This window comes from Palaemon carinicauda, chromosome 3, assembly GCF_036898095.1.
Source record: "Palaemon carinicauda isolate YSFRI2023 chromosome 3, ASM3689809v2, whole genome shotgun sequence".
Taxonomy (NCBI): Eukaryota; Metazoa; Arthropoda; class Malacostraca; order Decapoda; family Palaemonidae; genus Palaemon; species Palaemon carinicauda.
Genome location: NC_090727.1, coordinates 150,070,875 through 150,093,619, shown reverse-complemented (window position 1 = coordinate 150,093,619; position 22,745 = coordinate 150,070,875). Strand labels below are relative to the sequence as shown.

At 42.9% G+C, this 22,745-nt stretch overlaps 1 protein-coding gene across 1 annotated transcript in view; it reads right to left on the bottom strand.

Annotated features, from left to right (window-relative positions):
- LOC137638635 (copine-8-like) overlaps window positions 1-22,745 on the bottom strand; it is a 52,245-nt gene that overhangs the window by 24,137 nt on the left and 5,363 nt on the right. The window contains exons 2-3 of the mRNA XM_068370890.1: window positions 19,144-19,230; window positions 1,630-2,344 (exon numbers count right to left, since the gene is read on the bottom strand). Coding sequence (XP_068226991.1) covers window positions 1,630-2,344; window positions 19,144-19,199 — 771 coding nt within the window. The 5' untranslated portion in view covers window positions 19,200-19,230. The remainder of the gene's footprint in view (window positions 1-1,629; window positions 2,345-19,143; window positions 19,231-22,745) is intronic.

Here is a 22,745-nt window from a genome sequence, read left to right as displayed (position 1 = left end):
TTCCTCTTCCTGACTCTGCAAGAAGAGCGGTAAAGGTCTGAGCAACCCTTAAAACCGATGCTCCCCCATGGGGAGAAAACACATGGGTTGCTCCAACTGGAGTCACAATACTGGAACACACTGTCACATGGGAGGGAGAAGACACTCTCAACGCTCCACAGCCCTGGAACAAGCGGGTGAGGAGGCACAGATACAGAGGAAGCAGGAAACAGCCTCGGACTGCCAGACACAATGGTTGAGGTGACGGGCACAAGGGAAGGGGTAGAAATTTATGGGGTTGGACAGGGATTAGGGTAACCCCAAAAGAAAAGAACAGGGTTAGTGCTTACCTTGGCCTTGGTGGCCTTCTTACATCAACGTATATGGGAAACATTTCCTGGCGGTGGTACCTTTCTGCCGGCCCCGGAGCCACTTTTTTGGACACTTGCACAAGGGGAACTGGAAGGGAGAGGGGTAGCCTTGACTACTAGTTTCCTCAACATAGTAATGGAAAGCCTATCTGAAAGTCTAAGGAAGCCCAAGACTCCCGAAAGTCAAACTCTTTGTCAACAGCCTGTACGGTTAAGGGCAAAGAGCTTCTAGAATCCAAAAGGGTGCAAACACTAGAGGTTTCCCACACACCTGCAAAACCTGAAAAAACTTGCTGTAGTAGATCCGAGGGTTCCTAGTTCCTGACACATACTCTGGTGAGGATAATCCAGGGGTGTATGCACAGGGGCAGCAGAAGCAGCTGCATCCCCCCAGGAGACCAAAGCAGCAAAAGACTTCATTGGAGTCTTCTTGTGCGTTGCAGTCAGGCACTGACGAAAGCTTCACTCACTTACTCCCCTTCAAGGCGTATGCCTACAATTGCACCAGAAGCCACGGCCTATACTCAGCGCATGGAGATGATTTAGCCATAAGCCGGTAGCGTCCACCCTTTACCCCTGCAAACACAAACTTCTCACATTCATTGAAACAATCATTACTTGCACAGAGAAAGAAAATGAAAAGGTTTGATAAGGTGCTGACAGTATGTCCATATATGTTGGCAGCTGAAACAAAAATGAAGACTTTGGCTGAAGAGGGAATGGGCCCTCCTCACCCTGCACCCTAACCAGCTGGATAACCACTCATTACCCAACTTTAACAACCATCTCCAACTCATGCTGAAACAATCTCCCTAATCAAAGGACGAGGGTCTGTATGCCCCGTAGGAGCAAAAAAAATTTTCCTATTACAGATAAATGTCGATTAAACAAAGCTTCTAGAGAAAAAGCAATGTGAACATCAGGGGAGGTTCATAGAAAAAAAGGCTTTAAAATTCCCTTGATTATCATGTCTGGTGCAGTATGGCCATAAAGCTGGTAGATGATCTATTACAGTGCTTCTATACATTTTTGGGTGGTATGTCTAAGATTTATCTCCCAAGTTAAGCAGTACTGTACCCCAAAAACATTGAAGTCAATCTAAAGGAGCTACTAAACCATGCTATATAATAAAATACTATGATTCCAGCTTTATCACCACCTTGGACAACTGTTACTACTTTAATAAAACGTAAGTCTGTACCTGTGCAGGACCGCAGTACGGTACAGTAAAGTACTGATTTTTATGTCAAATGGCAATTTCGAAGATATTGCTACCTACCTTCCTTTCCTCGTTTATTAACCAGTAGTTGTTATCACTGGCTGGACCTTTCTTCAGTTTATTAACAGTAGTATAAAAGACACCAATGAGTTTGTGATCTCCACTTGATTTGTAATCCATGCATTGCACTTTTATGTTTCTGTCATAGTCTCCATTACAAAAAGAGCGTGTCTTAACACTGAATTCTTTCCAAACTGGATCACTAGTGAGTTGAGCTTTTTCTGTACGATGAACAAGGGTAAATGTCCCATCCTCATTAGCTTTGTAAAACTCCAAAAACGGATTAAGAGAGTAAAACCAGCTGCGATTTTCAAGACCCTTGGCGATGAATTGTATGGATAATTCCTCCTTGCAAGAACTAAGCTCTTCAGTTATAAATATTATTGAGCCTACATTACTATATTCCTTATTTACCAAAGGCTTTTCCAGTTTATATGAGCTCACTAGAAGTGCTAATGTGCACTCATATTCTCCAATAAAATCATGATCAGATAAATTATTTGAATCATAGTCAATATCAAACACTTGGAATTTAAGACGCTGTTGTTCCTCAAAGCGGTAAGTAACAGGAATTTTGGTTGCAAAATCTGGATTTAACGAATTCTTAATGCATTCAGTGCGTTTCAGTTCAGTCCACTCAGTTGTTCCAAATGGTTGGTGTAGCAAAACACATATTGGATCTGATTTTGAGAATACATCCGTGTCTAGAAGGTTCCTATAAAGAAAAAAAAAGTTGTCTGCATAAATTTTAAACATGGGAGATGTTTCTCATTCAATGCAACCCCATTGTACACATGCTTTAATGCACAGTAGGAAGTAAAATAGGTTGTTCCAGAATCAATAAAACTATTATTTGGGTACTGGCAGTAGAGAAAACAGTTTAGACAAGCAGTCATATTTGGTGATTGCAAATTAATCAACTTAAAGCTAACGATTCACTCAATCAAATTATTCCATAGCATGCAAGACCCAAGACCTTACAGTATTTTTTACTTTCCAGGCCTCCTAATTATTAACTCAAACATGTTATTTTCATTAGTAAAATAAATTTTTGAATATACTTACCCGATAATCATGTAGCTGTCAACTCCGTTGCCCGACAGAATTCTATGGAGGGATACGCCAGCTATCACAATACTAGAAGGGGGTGTATTTACCAGCGCCACCTGTGGCCAGGTACTCAAGTACTTCTTGTTGACACCTCCTCAATTATTCCTCTGTCCCACTGGTTCTCTATGGGGAGGAAGGGAGGGTCAATTAATCATGATTATCGGGTAAGTATATTCAAAAATTTATTTTACTAATGAAAATAACATTTTTCAATATTAAACTTACCCGATAATCATGTAGCTGATTCACACCCAGGGGGGTGGGTGAAAACCAGTGTACAAGATTAAAGGATAGCCAAGTATCCCAAATTTCATATAACAGTTATCTCAAATAACAATGAAATAATAAGTACCTGGTAAGGAAGTCGAATTGAACCGTTACTCTGCCTCTTTTTTAAGTTCGTCTTCCTTACTGAGCGCAGCGTTCCTCTTGGAGGCTGAATCAACCCAAGGTGCTAAAGTATACAGGGCTGCAACCCATACTAAAGGACCTCATCACAACCTTTAACCTCGGCGCTTCTCAAGAAAGAATTGACCACCCGCCAAATCAACAAGGATGTGGAAGGCTTCTTAGCCGACCGTACAACCCATAAAAAGTATTCAAGAGAAAGGTTAAAAAGTTATGGGATTATGGGAATGTAGTGGCTGAGCCCTCGCCTACTACTGCATTCGTTGCTACGAATGGTCCCAGGGTGTAGCAGTACTCGTAAAGAGACTGGACATCTTTGAGATAGAATGATGCGAACACTGACTTGCTTCTCCAATAGGTTGCATCCATAACACTCTGCAGAGAACGGTTCTGTTTGAAGGCCACTGAAGTAGCCACAGCTCTCACTTCATGTGTCCTTACCTTCAGCAAAGCAAGGTCTTCTTCCTTCAGATGAGAATTTGCTTCTCTAATCAGAAGCCTGATGTAGTAAGAAACTGAGTTCTTAGACATTGGTAGAGAAGGCTTCTTGATAGCACACCATAAGGCTTCTGATTGTCCTCGTAATGGTTTTGACCTTCTTAGATAGTACTTAAGAGCTCTAACTGGGCAAAGTACTCTCTCCAGTTCGTTCCCCACCATGTTGGACAGGCTTGGGATCTCGAACGACTTAGGCCAAGGACGGGAAGGAAGCTCGTTTTTAGCCAAAAAACCGAGCTGCAAGGAACATGTAGCCGTTTCAGATGTGAAACCTATGTTCCTGCTGAAGGCGTGGATCTCACTTACTCTTTTACCTGTTGCTAAGCACACGAGGAAAAGAGTTTTTAATGTGAGGTCCTTAAAAGAGGCTGATTGGAGCGGTTCAAATCCTGATGACATTAGGAACCTTAGGACCACGTCTAGATTCCAGCCTGGAGTGGACAACCGACGTTCCTTTGAGGTCTCAAAAGACCTAAGGAGGTCCTGTAGATCTTTGTTGGAGGAAAGATCCAAGCCTCTGTGGCGGAAAACCGCTGCCAACATACTTCTGTAACCCTTGATCGTAGGAGCTGATAGGGATCTTACGTTCCTTAGATGTAACAGGAAGTCAGCAATCTGGGTTACAGTGGTACTGGTTGAGGAAACTGCATTGGCCTTGCACCAGCTTCGGAAGACTTCCCATTTAGACTGATAGACTCTGAGAGTGGATGTCGTCCTTGCTCTGGCAATCGCTCTGGCTGCCTCCTTCGAAAAGCCTCTAGCTCTTGAGAGTCTTTCGATAGTCTGAAGGCAGTCAGACGAAGAGCGTGGAGGTTGACGCAGAAGGTCCACTCTTAGAGGAAGAGTCCTGGGAACGTCGACCAGCCATTGTAGTACCTCGGTGAAACATTCTCTCGCGGGCCAGAGGGGAGCAACCAACGTCAGCCGTGTCCCTTTGTGAGAGGCGAACTTCTGAAGTACCCTGTTGACAATCTTGAACGGCGGGAATGCATACAGGTCGAGATGGGACCAATCCAGCAGAAAGGCATCCACGCGAACTGCTGCTGGGTCTGGAATCGGAGAACAATACAAGAGGAGCCTCTTGGTCATCGAGGTAGCGAATAGATCTATGGTTGGCTGACCCCACAGGGCCCAAAGTCTGCTGCAAACATTCTTGTGAAGGGTCCACTCTGTGGGGAAGACCTGACCCTTCCGGCTGAGGCGATCTGCCATGACATTCATATCGCCCTGAATGAGCCTCGTTACCAGCGTGAGCTTTCGATCTTTTGACCAAATGAGGAGGTCCCTTGCGATCTCGAACAACTTCCTCGAATGAGTCCCTCCCTGCTTGGAGATGTAAGCCAAGGCTGTGATGTTGTCGGAGTTCACCTCCACCACCTTGTTTAGCTGGAGGGACTTGAAGTTTATCAAGGCCAGATGAACTGCCAACAACTCCTTGCAATAGATGTGAAGTGTCCTTTGCTCCTGATTCCATGTTCCCGAGCATTCCTGTCCGTCCAGTGTCGCACCCCAGCCCGTGTCCGATGCGTCCGAGAAGAGACGGTGGTCGGGGGTCTGAACAGCCAATGGTAGACCTTCCTTGAGAAGAATGCTGTTCTTCCACCACGTTAGAGTAGACCTCATCTCTTCGGAAACAGGAACTGAGACCGTCTCTAGCGTCATGTCCTTTATCCAGTGAGCAGCTAGATGATACTGAAGGGGGCGGAGGTGGAGTCTCCCTAACTCGATGAACAGGGCCAGCGATGAAAGTGTCCCTGTTAGACTCATCCACTGCCTGACTAAGCATCGGTTCCTTCTCAGCATGCTCTGGATGCATTCTAGGGCTTGGAAGATCCTTGGGGCCGACGGACAAGTCCGAAAAGCTCGACTCTGAAGATCCATACCCAAGGAGACAATGGTCTGGGATGGAACGAGCTGAGACTCCTCAAAATTGACCAGGAGGCCCAGTACCTTGGTCAGATCCATAGTCCATTTGAAAATCTCCAGACAGCGACGACTTGTGGGAGCTCTTAAAAGCCAGTCGTCTGACGGAGCCGGACACAAGATCATGATACTGCTGCACAGTCTGTAAACTGTCAATCATGGGCAAGAGAGGAAGTACAGTGACAACCCGAATCTGTCTAGACTGTCTGGGTCGTACAGACAACTCCTTAACGGGTTGCTGAGGTTGCCGCACTGCGTCACAACAAGTCACTTCTGTTGGTTGTTGAACGTCTTCCCCGTGACACATTGACTCCGTAAACAAAAAAATCCTCTAACAAGGACTAAGCTTGGACTGCATGTCATGCAACACAGCTCAAGGTCTATGGGAGCAGGTGTGGTAACAGACGGGATTAGCGACTGAAGTGGAACCATCACCTTCCCTGTAAGCATGTTATGCTTAAATAAAAGTCCATAAGAGGTTATGCAGCTAAAGGCTCCCTCCAAATGACAGAGTCCTCAAGGGAATATCAGAAGGAGGGAGAAAAGAACTTTCTCATCTACAGAGACCTTATCCTAGAAAAGCTAAGTTCTCTGAGTGAGGGTTCACTGGTGCAAAAGCAGCAGACTAGAAGGCAACGTTATGAAACTGCTTGACAGTCTAGTGAGTTGGCAACAACCCAAGATGTGTTGAGAAGCATGCGGTAAGGTATGCAGAGCATGATGTATGCAGAGTATGCTGTATGCAGAGCATGCTGTATGTAGAGCATGTTGTATGCAGAGCATGCTGAATGCAGAGCATGCTGTATGCAGAGCATGTTGTATGCAGAGCATGCTGAATGCAGAGCATGCTGTATGCTGAGCATGTAGTAAGCAGAGCCTGCTGTAAGCAGAGCCTGCTGTAAGGAAAGCAGAGCGTGTGCATGGCGTTTAACATTTCTCAGAAATTCCATGACCAGTGCTAGAGTGCTTTATGCATGCTTGCATGGGGTTTAAACCATGGTATGAAAATGGAGGTAAGGTATGCTGAACAGCAGAGTCAGAACGAGCTGGAACAACAATAGTTGTGGTTTCCTCTTCAAGACTCCGTTGAGGGAACACCTGAGGCTCAGTCTGCAAAGGCTGAATAAAAGACAAGCAGAAGGAAGGCGCATGGGTGGAGGAGGCTGACTCCTAGCATGAGTGGTTGAACCCAAGGGTTGCGCTTGCTGAGCGGTTGGCGGAAGCGGAGTAGCAAGTTCCAGTTCCTGTGGTGTGAGCGGAGCGCGATGAGGAAGAGGCTGCGCAGAACAAGGTAAATGTCTCGCAAGCTGAGGCTCCTGAGGCGCAAGGCTAAGGTGTTGTGGTGCTTGCCTTGTGGAGGGTTGAGCTCGCTGCAGCGAGAGCTGAGGAGACTGACTCATGGACGGGAGAGGTTGTTGTACCTCAACCGAGTGTTGCATCACTGGTGGAGCAGCAAGTGGAGGCGGAGGAAGAGAGGTATAATCCTCCTGATCCCATTGTAAAGGTTGCCTTAAGGAAGGCGGAGGCTGAACACCACAGGGAACAGCAAACTCAGCACGTGGCTCAACATCGTACGCCTGGCAGGTGGTACTGCGATCAGGCGGAGCGAGCATAGGCGGAGGGAGTGTAGGCGGAGGCGGAGGAGTAACACTCTCAGCCCGACACTCACGCATTAAGTCCGAAAGCTATGCTTGCATGGACTGTAGTAGAGTCCACAACATCGTACGCCTGGCAGGTGGTACTGCGATCAGGTGGAGCGAGTGTAGGTGGAGGGAGTGTAGGCGGAGGCGGAGGAGCAACACTCTCAGCCCGACACTCACGCATCAAGTCCGAAAGCTGTGCTTGCATGGACTGTAGTAGAGTCCACAACATCGTACGCCTGGCAGATGGTACTGCGATCAGGCGGAGCGATCATAGGCGGGGGGGAGTGTAGGCGGAGGCGGAGGCGCAACACTCTCAGCCCGACACTCACGCATCAAGACCGAAAGTTGTGACTGTATCATGTATGGACTGCAGTAGAGTCAACTTGGGGTCGGCAGACACTAAGGTCTGCTGAGGTAAAGCCTTAACAGCAGAGATCTGTTGCGGCAGAACCTTACTCCTCTTAGGTGGAGTGTAATCAACTGATGACTGAGGAGAGTCAGAGCTAACCCAATGACTGCATTCGGGTTGTGAACTTTAACTTCGTACGTCTGGCATAGGTCTGGACTTAACGTTTAAGAGGTCTTGAGACCTGAGACCAGCGATACTCTGCCTTTATTTTCTCCCCTAATCTCTTCTGCAGACGAGCAAAATAAGGGCTCAATCGTCTGCGGGTGGGAGTGACGGTCTCGGTAAGACACGCCCACAACCACCGAGGATACTTCTGTGCGCCGATCAAGGCCTGCTGAACCCTTATGCCCTTCGACATTGCTTCTCCCCTGGGCTTGGGAGCTTGCAAGAGGTCCCGGACTGGGAGAACGACTGGCGCGCACAAAAGTACCCTCACGCACTAATCACTTATCACTTTGATTTCTGTTTGCACTTATTTCACTGAACTCGAAACTTTAAGTGGTTTGTACCTGAAATACGCAATTCTATCCTTTCTCAAAGTTAGTAATTGCGAAAACAGAATTACAATGTAACAGAAAAATCTAATGAAAGATAATTCAGTGGCTGGAAAGAGACTAAACACTAGATCACTCTAGAAACGTTTAGTTTCTTCCCCTAAAGAGACTAGGGAGAAGAGCAAAAACGATAACGACGTTACTCGTACGCCTGGCAGGCTTGAATGAAACGTTTATCCTCTTTCTCCCTCCGTCTCTATCTCTCTCTCTCTCTCTCTCTCTCTTGACTTAGAACCTGAGAGAAGAGCCCAATCATATATATCGTTAAAACATATTATTGTTAAAGGAAAAAACTGAAAAGTTCCTTTATTAGGATCAAAACCATTAAGTTAAGAAAGAATGAACAAAACGCTAGACACGGTTACTCTTACTGCAACGTGAAACCGTGAACATTCTTTCTAAAACATTAAAATAGCATAATATGTTAACAGGTAAAACCGAAATGACGGGCTCAAAGTTTATTAACTTCGGTAAAAGACCGCCTACTATTAGGAAGGTCGAATATAAACAAATATAAAAAATAATTTTAATGAGTTTATAATAAAAGGAAGTTAATCGAAGAGGCCTATAAGAGGCGGAGAGATATAAAATAAATCTATAACTTTTGTTAAGCAAAATTAAGAAAGAGAGTCTATACTCTCTTAGACACCAACACTTCCGTCTAAGGGAAGGGTCGGCCATTGAAAGGTGAACGAGAGTTCATACTCTCTCGTCACCATAATTAATCAAATTAATTCCAAAAGCTAACTAAGCTAATATAGAAGTTTCCAGTAAAGCGACAGCCGAAATCAAAGAGAAATACTTCACCAAAGTCGTGAAAATACTCCAAGAACATAAGCGTATCCCAGAACGTCTTGCCGGAAGCACGACAGAGGAATAATTGAGGAGGTGTCAACAAGAAGTACTTGAGTACCTGGCCACAGGTGGCGCTGGTAAATACACCCCCTTCTAGTATTGTGATAGCTGGCGTATCCCTCCATAGAATTCTGTCGGGCAACGGAGTTGACAGCTACATGATTATCGGGTAAGTTTAATATTGAAAACTGGAATTTTCACATGAAATCACACAAGTAAAGGTCTACTCTCATTACTAGAAATAATCTTAGTGATTACAACATAAAAAGAATTAGAGAAGATATACAGTACACTGTAATATGTAGTGAAAAGAAGGAAAAAATTTGAACAACTCTCCATACTAACTTAAGCTCCACCTAAAGTCTGTTTCATCCTAACTGGCAACTGGAGCCGAACCACAGTTTGAAAGCTTGTCGCTGATTGGCTCTTGGTTCAGGCACCCTTCCTTCCTGCTGACCAATGACGAAGCAAAACATTGCATTTGTCTGCAGTACATGATGTTCATTTTTGCTTTATTCCTCACTTACTTTATATAATATCTACCTAGTTCTTTGGTCACACACAGATTAAAGGTAAATGATGGGTATTACCTTGAAAAAAACATCCATATCTTAACCCTTTTACCCCCAGGCTATTTGGAACTTTCCAACCCTTAACGCCCAAGGGATTTTTTTTTCCAGCACATTTTGCAATGTATATTTTTTAAATTGCTCTAACAGCCTTAATTTTCATCATAGAGAGGTCAGGTTGGTCTCCTTCTTTTGGAAAATGCCTGAAGTTTCTTAAAATGTTATAAAAAATATGCAAAAAAAAAAATGTAAATAGCAGCTTTTTGCAAGGATGTACCAGTACGTCCATGGGGGTAAAGGGATGAGTTTTGTGAAACGTACCAGTACGTCCATTGGGGGTAAAAGGGTTAAAAATATATATAAGAAATTCTACGAGTTGAAGTGAAATGAGCGCTGAAAAAACTTTAAACTGTACAATTTTTTTATATGCTTTTTTTCTTACCTATAAATGTTATGCAAATGTAAATAAAAATTGGTGTATTTTGTAGAAACAATCCTCTTGAATGTCATGAACCTAAAAAAATAATGTAATGTTGTATAAAGATTTTTCAGTGCTCGCTTCACTTCAACTCTTATTTTCTTTTATATTTTTTTTAAGACATGGATAATTTTTTCAAAGTAATACTCATCATTTACCTTTAATCTGTGTATGACCAAAGAACCAGGTACCGTAGATGTTACGTAAACTAAGTGAGGTATAAAGCAAAAATGAACATCATGTACCGTGGATAAATGCATTGATTTGCTTCGTCGCCGGTCAGCGGGAGGGGAGGATGCTGAACCAACAGCCAATCAGCGAAAAGCTTTCAAACCGTGGTATGGCTCCAATTACCAGCTAGGATGAAACAGACAATAGCATCAGTCAAAAAACATGACAATAAAAATCACAAATTTTAAAAGTAATTTGTATTTTTCCTAAGAATACAAACAAGAGTCCTTTAATATGAGAACTGATTCAAGCGCAGCTGGAATTCCTGCAATTGAAAATTTATGAGGTGTTGGCAATAGCCGGTAGTTAGTAGCAGGTAGCTGAAAAGCCCCTCCCATTCAAACATAGTTAAAAGACTCAGGTTTGTATAGTTAGGAAAAATACAAATTACTTTTATATTTTGTGATTTTTTCCTACACAAATACAAACTTTCAACCGTTAATATGAGACTAACTACCAGGGTAAAATTCATGTTTAACCATGCTCAGACCTGATAAAGTGTAGCGCATAAAATCCTAGACAGCTCGCAAACCAGGGTCGAAAGTACCGTCAGGTTCATGGCCCTGGTAATCAAAGCTGTTGTATAAGAAATTCTCTCTCTTTTATACCAGTGAGTCTTAAGTAAGTCATACTAAAATCAATGAGTTTACCTGTACATATCCATCCTCCCCCTCATAGGATAGTAGGACGAACATTTCTACTTTAACAGACATTAGAAAAGGTGCTAGCAATCAATGGTGTTTACATGTATCAACATCCATTCAGCTCTAAAAGGATTCCTATTACTATACCCCAAGGGAGGGGAAGAAGAAAGCTAAGGGGCCAGACAATCTCAATCTCATCTTTGACTTAAATTGTAACTGTCAACTACAAATGATACTTTTGGTCCTGTAAAGGAGCTAAGGTCAATAAATGACTTGCTGAGCAGCAATCACAGTTTGGTCCTGTAAAGGAGCTTAGGTCAGTACATGACTTCCTGAGCAGCAATCCCAGGTCCAAGTGAAAATGTATTCAAAGACTTGTGTGCATTCCCACAAACAATGCTCAGTAAAGGTGGTTTGATGCTTCCATACTCTAGCCTCTCAAACATGAATTAGAGAGAGATTTTCTTGAAGGCTAGAGTACATACAGTATCTCCAACTCCTCTGATCTCATTAGCATGCACCTTAGCTTAGTCTGATGCACCAGGGGATCTAAGACATAATGTACTGTACTATTGATAGCTTCCAGCAACCAAAAGGAAAATGTGTTCTTGGCGATTCTTTTTTCCACCATACCAGTGCTTAAAATCCATTTTGTAACCTAGCCCTGGCATTTTGGGTTCTTTCAAGGTAGCACCATAAGACCCGTATTGGACACAAAAGTAACTCATCCAAATCATTGCAGTAGTTACTTACCTAAATGAAATACCTGTAAATGATGAAAACATGGAATCGGTGATTGACATATTTTGAGTTTTGCTACAAAGTCAGGAACCAGAGATAATAAGACCTTTCTCCAGTGGTCAGAGTGAGGGAACAAACATGGGAGTGTAATTTTCTTAGGTACGTAGTTGGAGCCATAGCAAGGGGAAAAATAAAGAATTTAAAAAGTTTTTGTATTTTTCCTAGCCATACAAATCTGAGTCCTTTAATTAAGGAGATTACTTTGGCGCGAGCTGGAATCGGTCAGTGAAAATAGATAAAAAGGACTTATCCGACTGGTGCCCAGCCCCGTCACATAGAACAAGAATAAAACTCTTGGGGTCAGGGAAATGGCCTATGACCTCTTGAGAAGTGATAATAACAGACTCCACCGGCAATCTGAAAACGCTATGTGGAGTCGTACAAAATGTCAACAAAAGCTCATCTTAATCAATTGTTTTACCTCCCCGTCAAAGTGCGAGAGGGAGGAAGGGCAAAAGGTAAAGAACTCTGCGAATTACTATTATCATTAAAGGTTTAAAGGTCTCTCATGAATGGCAGAGGCAAGGGACAGTGACATTGCCCTAGCAAGTAGGACAATGCCCTAGAGACTGACCATATTACTATTACTATTACTATTACTATCCAAGCTACAACCCTAGTTGGAAAAGCAAGATGCTATAAGCCCAGGGGCTCCAACAGGGAAAAATAGCTCAGTGAGGAAAGGAAATAAAGAAGTAAATAAATGAAGTGAACAAATTAACAATAAATCATTCTAAAATAAGAAACAACGTCAAAACAGACATGTCATATAATAAACTATCAACAACATCAAAAACAAATATGTCATAAATAAACTATAAAAAGACTATGTCTGCCTGGTCAACAAAAAAGCATTTGCTCCAACTTTGAACTTTTGAAGTTCTACTGATTCAACCACCCGATTAGGAAGATCATTCCACAACTTGGTCACGGCTGGAATAAAACTTCTCGAGTACTGCGTAGTATTGAGCCTCGTGATGGAGAAGGCCTGGCTATTAGAATTAACTGCCTGCCTAGTATTACGAACAGGATAGAATTGTCCAGGGAGATCTGAATGTAAAGGATGGTCAGAGTTGTGAAAAATCTTATGCAACATACATAATGAACTAATTGAACGACGGTGCCAGAGATTAATATCTAGATCAGGAATAAGAAATTTAATAGACCGTAAGTTTCTGTCCAACAAATTAAGATGAGAATCAGCAGCTGAAGACCAGACAGGAGAACAATACTCAAAACAAGGTAGAATGAAAGAATTAAAACACTTCTTCAGAATAGATTGATCACCGAAAATCTTGAAAGACTTTCTCAATAAGCCTATTTTTTGTGAAATTGAAGAAGACACAGACCTTATATGTTTCTCAAAAGTAAATTTACTGTCGAGAATCACACCTAAAATTTTGAAAGAGTCATACATATTTAAAGAAACATTATCAATACTGAGATCCGGATGTTGAGGAACCACCGTCCTTGACCTACTTACAATCATACTTTGAGTTTTGTTAGGATTCAACTTCATACCCCATAATTTGCACCATGCACTAATTCTAGCTAAATCTCTATTAAGGGATTCACCAACCCTAGATCTACATTCAGGGGATGGAATTGATGCAAAGAGAGTAGCATCATCTGCATATGCAACAAGCTTGTTTTCTAGGCCAAACCACATGTCATGTGTATATAGTATGAAAAGTAATGGGCCAAGAACACTACCCTGTGGAACACCAGATATCACATTCCTATAATCACTATGGTGCCCATCAACAACAACTCTTTGAGATCTATTACTTAAAAAATCAATAATAATGCTAAGAAACGACCCACCCACTCCCAACTGTTTCAGTTTGAAAACAAGGGCCTCATGATTAACACGGTCAAAGGCAGCACTAAAATCAAGGCCAATCATACGAACTTCCCGACCACAATCAAGGGATTTCTGTACAGCATTGGAGATTGTAAGAAGGGCATCACATGCTCCAAGGCCTTTACGAAAACCAAATTGCAAACTAGGGAGTAGATGATTACCTTCAGCAAACCTATTAAGACGTTTTGCCAGAAGACGTTCAAAAACTTTAGATAATATGGGAGTTATGGAAATTGGGCGGTAATCAGTGGGACTTGAGCTACCACAAACACATTTACATAGAGGAGTAACATTACCAATTCTCCAACTAGTGCTAAAAGCTCCTCTTCTTGCTAACTTGCGCAAAATAACAGATAACTTTGGAGCTAAGAAATCTGCTGTCTTTATAAAAAACAAAGGAAAAATACCATTTGGGTCTACACCTCCATAAGCATCAAGGTCCATCAACAGAGCTTTAATCTCACGAGATCGAAAAGCTAAACTAGTTAGTTTAGCCTCAGGAAAACAGGAATGAGGAAGTTCAAGTTTTTCATTACTCTGTTTACTGTCAAAAACATCAGCCAAAAGGGTTGCCTTTTCCTTTGGACAGTGAGTGACTGAGCCATCTGGTTTAAGTAAAGGAGGAACTGTTGCATCTACACCAAAGAGTGCAGATTTAAGGGTAGACCACCATTTATGTTCCTGAGTTGTACCAGAAAGTGTTTCTTTTATGGTTAAATTGTACTCCTTTTCAGTTGAGGCATAAACTCTCTGAGCAAAAGCTCGAAGCTGAGTATAGTTGTTCCAGGTCAAATCTGATCTGTTACCCTTCCAAAGTTGATAGGCCTCCTGCTTCGCCAAAAAAGCACGTCTACAATCATTATTGAACCACGGTTTGTCCTTCACTCGGTACCTTAGCACACGAGAAGGGATACGCCTATCAATTATGTTGACTAGATTCTCATTCAAAGGGACAACAGGATCTACACTATTATATAATTGTGACCAATTCAAGCACAAAAGATCATGTAAAATCCCATTCCAGTCTGCTTGGGATTTCATATAAATTTTACAAGAATATGATATATCAGGGACAGGCTGCTCAGTCTTCACTAATAATGAAATCAAGGCATGATCAGATGTCCCGACTGGAGAACCAACCTTACCAGTTATAACGCCAGGGGAGTCAGTGTATACAAGGTCCAAGCAATTACCAGACCTGTGAGTAGCTTCATTTATGATTTGCTCACAGCCTGATTCAGAGGCAAAGTCTAAAGCTCTTAAGCCATGGCGATCGGTAGGAGAGATTGAACTTAACCACTCCCTATGGTGAGCATTAAAATCACCAACAAAGACAAAAGAAGCCTTTCTATCATCTTCTTGTATCTTAGCCATAATGGTAAGAAGACAATCGAAGATAGAATCATCCATGTCTGGATTCCGGTAGATCGAACATAAATAAAAGTTGTTATGCCTGCCACAAACTTTTATTATATGATCAGTGCCCAAGCCTCCTCTCCACCCAAGCTAGGACCAGGGAGGGTCAGGTAGTGGCTGCTGATGACTCAGCAGATAGACCTATAGGCTCCCCTAAACCCCCCAACCTTAGCTCACAAGGATGGTAAGGTTGCAGACTCTAATTGCACTAACGAGTCTGAGCGGGACTCGAACCCCTGACTGGTAAGCACCAGGCAGAGACATTACCAATCAGTCCATAACAACTAGGCTATAATCCTAGTTGGAAAAGAAAGATGTATAAGCCCAAGGGCTCCAACAGAGAAAAATAGCCTAGTGAGGAAAGGAAACAAGGAAATGAATAAACTAGAAGAGAAGTAATAAACAATCAAAATAAAATATTTTAAGAACAGTCCAACTAATAAGTGAGGTTGCAAGACCCAACCCCCAAGATTTGAATAAGAAGATCTTTAAAGAGGGATGTCGGAGTGTGTTTGTAATGGATGGGGTTGGACGTTCTACGCGGTCCACTAAGCCGCCGCATTTGTTCATATACCTATTCATTATATGAATGTAAATGTACACCTTTTGTTTTTCTCTCTTCACTAAGACTGGATTTTTAATCAAATAATATAAATAACTTTAATATGTTAACCAGAGTTGAATCTGAGTATTTGTGAAATAAATACCGTTCTGTTTAAAGATTAGACTGCTTCATTTCACGTTTTCTGAAAACAGCTAATATTTTGACATGAAGCCTTATTTTAATATTACCCTTTAAATGCCCCGTATTACCCCTACAGCCTGTTCTCTATTCAATGACTCAAGTTGTGGTTTGATGAGGGAAGTTACATTAAAGGACTCAAGTTTGTACGGCTAAATATAAAGTACCTGTACCTTTAAAATTTTATTTTTGTTCCCACGCAAACATACAAACCCTTGTTCTTAAATTAAAGAGCCTCACTGATTGGCAGGTTGGAGGTCTTCCATGAATAAAACAGTTAAGTTCTTTTCACTTCACTAAAAGTAATTCACGCTTGGTCAGAGGGGAGCAAAGCGAAACCACATAGGAATGATAAAACTGATTGGACATGGGATGTATTAAAAGTATAATAAATAATCAAAGTAGCCCCTTTCCCCCAGGAAATGTCGGCCAAATCAAAGACTAAGCATATGAGTACAGTAATGTGTTAGTACTAAATTTGGGGGATGGAGACACTTTTTGTTTCAAAATATGGAGCTCTGAAGTATAACTTAGCAACATCTAGTATGACCAGCTTGTAACACTTCGACCGCTGACCCCAAGACAGGGGCTGAAGAATGAATAAGAAGTGCCAGTTATAGTGCTGAACATTCACTTCCGATTTAAGCCAAAACGTAACCTTAGACAAGATGCAATTCTTTTCTCTATGAGTGGCCTCTCTTGCGAACAACAGAACAGAACACTTTCAGGAGAGACATGCCTTGGACTTTGCTCCAGACACGAAGGATGATCAACAAGGGGGGGAGCGCAGTCCTCAGCGGCGGGGGAAGAAGCAAAGACGATAAAAGAACAGAGACTGCTGGCAGGGCAGTAGACGAGTCCTCCGACACCAAGACATCGACTAAGGTCAACAGGTCGACATCCGAAGCTGGTGAACGCTGCAGCTCAGCGCCCCGATGAATCAGCTGCAGCAGAGCCTCCCTGGAAGGAGATGGCCAGACCTGTATAAATGAAGATAAAGAGAAGGACTCCTTTGGGGGAAGAGCCGGGGCTGCTTCGCTAGGGGAAACAACACTGTCTCTTAAGAACCAAGATTGTCCAGGGGTTAAGCAATCTACACTACTACTTGACGGTTCCCCGGAGGATACCGTTCGAGCAGGAACTTCAGAAAAAGGTCGGGAAGCGGAAGAAGATGCCTTTATTTTCTTCTGCTTCGAAAGAACTTCGAAAGAGAAGAATCCTGCTTGGACTTCTTCTTTCGCTGACGCCAATACCTTTCCCACTGGGAGGCACACCACTCCCGACATTCAGTACATTTATTGCTTTCGTCACAATGTTACCCCATTAAGGCCGGGCAAAAATGGTGAGGATCGGTGTTTTCTGCAGACATAAAGGTACTGCAGGTGCCGCCCTCTGGACCAGGGCAAGTATGCATGGCCGGCAGGAAGGCTCAGACACACACACACCAAAAAGAAAAAGACAAACAGTAATGATTAATGGCAGTCCAAAATAAGAGCGAGGAGGAAAAGCAGCAACAACCGTTTTCCATCTGAGCCAAAAGCAAAGTGACACAGTCACAGGTGTGTGAGTGAGAGGGGTAGCTACCTACCCACCCTACCTGCCGTTAACTAGTGGGATGGGTAGTTAACCCTTGCTAAATTTGAATGGCTTGTCTTTTCAGCTTCGCCGAAAGTAGTACCCCTACAAAGAGTGTAGGTTTGTACACCAAATACGGAACAATTCTAAATTTGCTATTTCTTCCTACACATATACTGTACAAGCCTTTTGCACTTTACTATAGAGACTTATCCTTAGGTGGGTGGAAGTCAAAAAACCTGAATGGCTGGGAGCTTGACCCGGGGTATGACTCTGAGCGTGAGAGCACGAGAGTAGCTGTGCACAATGGCGAGGGGCTGCGACTCCAAGCGGTTGGGGGCCTCCACCATTTGGATACTTGTAAAACCTCAACTCCAAAGAGCTGCTACAAGGCATAGACAAGTCTAATGCATGCTTATGAGGTATTCGAGGGGGAGACCACTCAAGAGAGGAAGTCCTTTTGCATCGGCAAGAAGGGTGACTGGCCTCGTAGGTTGGAGGAATAGTGCATTTCTCATGCTAAGGGAACTCAGCGTGCTGAGCAAGCTCAGCTGGCTGATCGAGATCAACTGGCATGCTTACCCCAGGGGATCACAAGATTGGCCAGAACTCCAAGGAAACCTTGCCAGCAACTCCAGGTGGATGAAAAGTTGCAAAGGACACTTGAGCAAAGGGCACGAGACACTCTGGAGGGAACTCCACTCCAGAAGCTTAGGGGGATGGCTGTGCCCAACCCGTACAGAGGCAAATCTGCTTTCCTACTGAGCCCCAAGCTTCAGCACCTTCAAAAGACATTCCTTAGAGGGGGGAGCCTGAGATCCCAAAGGAAGGCCAAAGCAGACGTATGGTGTCAGAAGAGATAAGACCCCCCTTCAGTCATGGGCACTATTGCTTCGCTATGGGAAGTGACAACCTGAGGGTTGTTCGGGGGTCAAACGCTCATCACTCACCTTTTTATCCTCCGGAGGAGACCGAATGAGCAGAGGCAGCAGGGGGCGGACAAGACGCCAGAATAAAAGGACGACCTCGAGGGAGATGAATCCCTTTTAGAATTCTTCTTCCGTTGGCTATAGTACCACTTCCCCTGGGAGGATGGCCACTCCCAACACACGCAACAGTGAGACGTCTGAGTGCAGAAGTGTCATCTGAACCCAGGGCAAAGGCAATGATCCGTCTCCCAAGGCAACATAAAGATCCTGCAAGAGCGACCTTCGATGCCAGAGCAAACCCGCATACTAGCAGCCCTCAATAAGACTAGATACACCTACAAAAGAAAAAGGAAAACTATGTGAGTTTATGGCTAGTTCTTTAAATAGGTTTTTATGGGAGTGAGAGACAGTATGTATGCTCTCCACTGAGCCAAAAGCAAAAGTGGATAAATAGACTAGTTGAGAGTGGATGTGGGGTGGTTAGTCTACCCCCGCTACCCACCCCTGCTAACTAGCGGAGAGTTGTTTACCTTATGGCTAATTTCCAACCATGCTGGAACAAAAGTAAATGGTTTGTATTTCTGTAAGAATTTTCTAAGTGAAAAAAAAAATATATATATCCATTCCCTCCATAAAGTATCACTGAAGAAAACTGAATAGAGCAATATCTGAGTACATTCATACACCCCTTAAAATGGAATATGAAAAATAGAGAAAGTAAAATGCGATCTAGACTCAACCCTAAGCATCCACTATATTCTAATTTATTGACATCAATGATGATAACAAGAATACTGTAATAGTTTCATTTAGCCTATGAATAATGCAACTGAGTTATATATTGTAGTGTTGTTATGGCACTCACCTGCAAGAAATTGTTATCTCAACTAAAGACGTTGGCAACAAGGCAGATCCGGCCATAATTACAAAAAATGAACCCTGGTATAACACTCTGAAAAAAAAACAGAAATACAAATTAAAAGGACAAATTTTTAAAGAAATTTCTATTTTTCCTAGCTGCACAAACCTGAGTCCTTTACTATAGGAGAATGATAGCAGCAAAGTGGGAACATGGCAAAGCGACACATAGTGTACTCACTTTGATTTCCACCAGGCTTTCTCTTGATTCTATGCAAGAATCAAACAGTCACCCAGGTAGCGAAGCAACCTGATTCTGTTGGCATGGTCCCAGAAGAATACCAGCTTGAACACCCTTCTGAAGATCTACAGAGCTGTCGACAGACCGAAGCAGAGGATCTTGAGCTGGAAATCCTTCCCGTAGACTACTATAAACTACTCAAAAATATTTCCAGGATGAAGGATGAATTAGTATCAGGAAACAAGTGTCCTTGAGGTCTACCATATCAGGATGTACCCCGATCTTATCGCCTGGATAAGACCAGTGGTCTGATGGATGAACATACAGTATTCAGAGCAGAAAGATCGATGACCAGTCTCCAACCTCCAGATGCCTTTTTCCTCAAGAGAGAGTCAACTAAAGAAGTTGGGTGACCCGTCCTCGGCTTTCTACAGTGTCCTTCTCGAACATCTTTCCTTCTTGTTGAAGGGCAAGATGTTCTGCCGACCCCTGACGATAGGATGACGTTGATGCCTAAAGTATAATCCCTATAAATAGCGAAAGGGTTTGTATTTAGTGTAGGAACAAAGAGAAAAGTAGTTTCAAAACTAAAGACTTCAGGTCGATTCACTCATACCCATAAATTTTACCAAATCCACGCTGTCATCACTTTCGTCATCCAATATGTCACAAGCCCTGTCACTGTCAATGTCGAAGTCACTAACAGATGATAATGAATCATTATCATGAAAAGCAATTCTAATGAATAAAATAGAAAATAATGATAAAATGTAATAGAACTGAAAGGCCTCTACAACTAACACACGTCAGAAACAAAAAAGTGTCGATGGCGCCGCCCACCAGCTGATGTTGTTACTTTTTCCCCGTTAATATACGTAAAACAACATATTATTTGGATACTCTTTCTTCTAGCCAAAAGCTGATTGGTTAAAAAATGTTATTTTTATTAATAAAATAAATTTTTGAATATACTTACCCGGTGATTATATAAGCTGCAACTCTGTTGCTCGACAGAAAACTCTACGTTCAAAATACGCCAGCGATCGCTATGCAGGTAGGGGGTGTACATCAACAGCGCCATCTGTCGAGCAGGTACTCAGTACTCAATGTAAACACAGAACCAATTTTCTCCTCGGTCCACTGGGTCTCTATTGGGGAGGAAGGGAGGGTCCTTTAATATATAATCACCGGGTAAGTATATTCAAAAATTTATTTTATTAATAAAAATAACATTTTTCAATATTAAACTTAGCCGGTGATTATTTAAGCTGATTCACACCCAGGGGGGTGGGTAGAGACCAGCATTACTTGTTTACATTATTATGAGCTAAGTATTTTGTATTTCATTTTAGCAGTTATTCAAAATAACAAACATAAAATAAATAAGTACCTGGTAAGGAAGTCGACTTGAACAATTACTCTGCCTTTTTAAGTACGTCTTCCTTACGGAGCCTCGCTATCCTCTTAGGATGCTGAGCGACCCCTAGGATCTGAAGTATCAAGGGTTGCAACCCATACAACAGGACCTCATCAAAACCTCTAATCTAGGCGCTTCTCAAGAAATGACTTTGACCACCCGCCAAATCAAGTAGGATGCGAAAGGCTTCTTAGCCTTCCGGACAACCCAAAAAACAATAATAAAACATTTCAAGAGAAAGATTAAAAAGGTTATGGAATTAGGGAATTGTAGTGGTTGAGCCCTCACCCACTACTGCACTCGTTGCTACGAATGGTCCCAGGGTGTAGCAGTTCTCGTAAAGAGACTGGACATTCTTAAGATAAAAAGACGCGAATACTGACTTGCTTTTCCAATAGGTTGCGTCGATTATACTTTGCAGAGATCTATTTTGTTTAAAGGCCACGGAAGTTGCGACAGCTCTAACTTCGTGTGTCCTTACCTTCAGCAAAGCTTGGTCTTCCTCATTCAGATGGGAATGAGCTTCTCGTATTAACAGTCTGATAAAATAGGATAAAGCATTCTTTGACATAGGCAAAGATGGTTTCTTAACTGAACACCATAAAGCTTCAGACGGGCCTCGTAAAGGTTTAGTTCATTTTAAATAGAACTTAAGAGCTCTTACAGGACATAAGACTCTTTCTAGGTCATTTCTAACCATACGATAAATTTGGAATATCGAACGATATTGGCCAAGGCCGAGAAGGCAGCTCGTTTTTGGCTAGAAAACCAAGTTGTAGAACATGTAGCCATTTCGGATGAGAATCCGATGTTCTTGCTGAAGGCATGAATCTCACTGACTCTTTTAGCTGTGGCTAAGCATACCAGGAAAAAGAGTCTTTAAGGTGAGATCTTTCAGGGAGGCTGATTGTAGCGGTTCGAACCTGTCTGACATAAGGAATCTTAGTACCACGTCTAAATTCCAACCAGGTGTAACCAAACGACGCTCCTTCGTGGTCTCAAAAGACTTAAGGAGGTCCTGTAGATCTTTATTGTTGGAAAGATCTAAGCCTCTGTGACGGAAGACTGATGCCAACATGCTTCTGTAACCCTTGATAGTGGGAGCTGAAAGAGATCGTTCTTTCCTCAGATATAAGAGGAAGTCAGCTATTTGAGTTACAGAGGTACTGGTCGAGGATACGGATACTGACTTGCACCAGTTCGGAAGATTTCCCACTTCGATTGGTAGACTCTAAGGGTGGATGTTCTCCTTGCTCTAGCAATCGCTCTGGCTGCCTCCTTCGAAAAGCCTCTAGCTCTCGAGAGTCTTTCGATAGCCTGAAGGCAGTCAGACGAAGAGCGTGGAGGCCTTGGTGTACCTTCTTTACGCGTGGCTGACGTAGAAGGTCCACCCTTAGGGGAAGTGTTCTGGGAACGTCTACTAGCCATCGAAGTACCTCGGTGAACCATTCTCTCGCGGGCCAGAGGGAAGCAACTAGCGTCAACCTTGTCCCTTCGTGAGAGGCGAACTTCTGCAGTACCTTGTTGACAATCTTGAACGGAGGGAATGCATATAGATCTAGATGTGACCAATCTAATAGAAAAGCATCTATATGAACTGCTGCTGGGTCCGGGATTGGTGAGCAAAATATTGGGAGCCTCTTGGTCATCGAGGTTGCGAAGAGATCTATGGTTGGCTGGCCCCAGGTGGCCCAAAGTCTCTTGCATACATCCTTGTGGAGGGTCCATTCTGTTGGAATTATTTGTCCCTTCCGACTGAGACAATCTGCCATGACATTCAAGTTGCCTTGGATGAACCTCGTTACTAGTGATATGTCTAGACCTTTTGACCAGGAGAGGAGGTCCCTTGCGATCTCGTACCATGTCAGAGAGTAGGTCAATCCTTGCTTGGAGATGTACGCCAAAGCCGTGGTGTTGTCCGAGTTCACCTCCACCACTTTGCCTTGAAGGA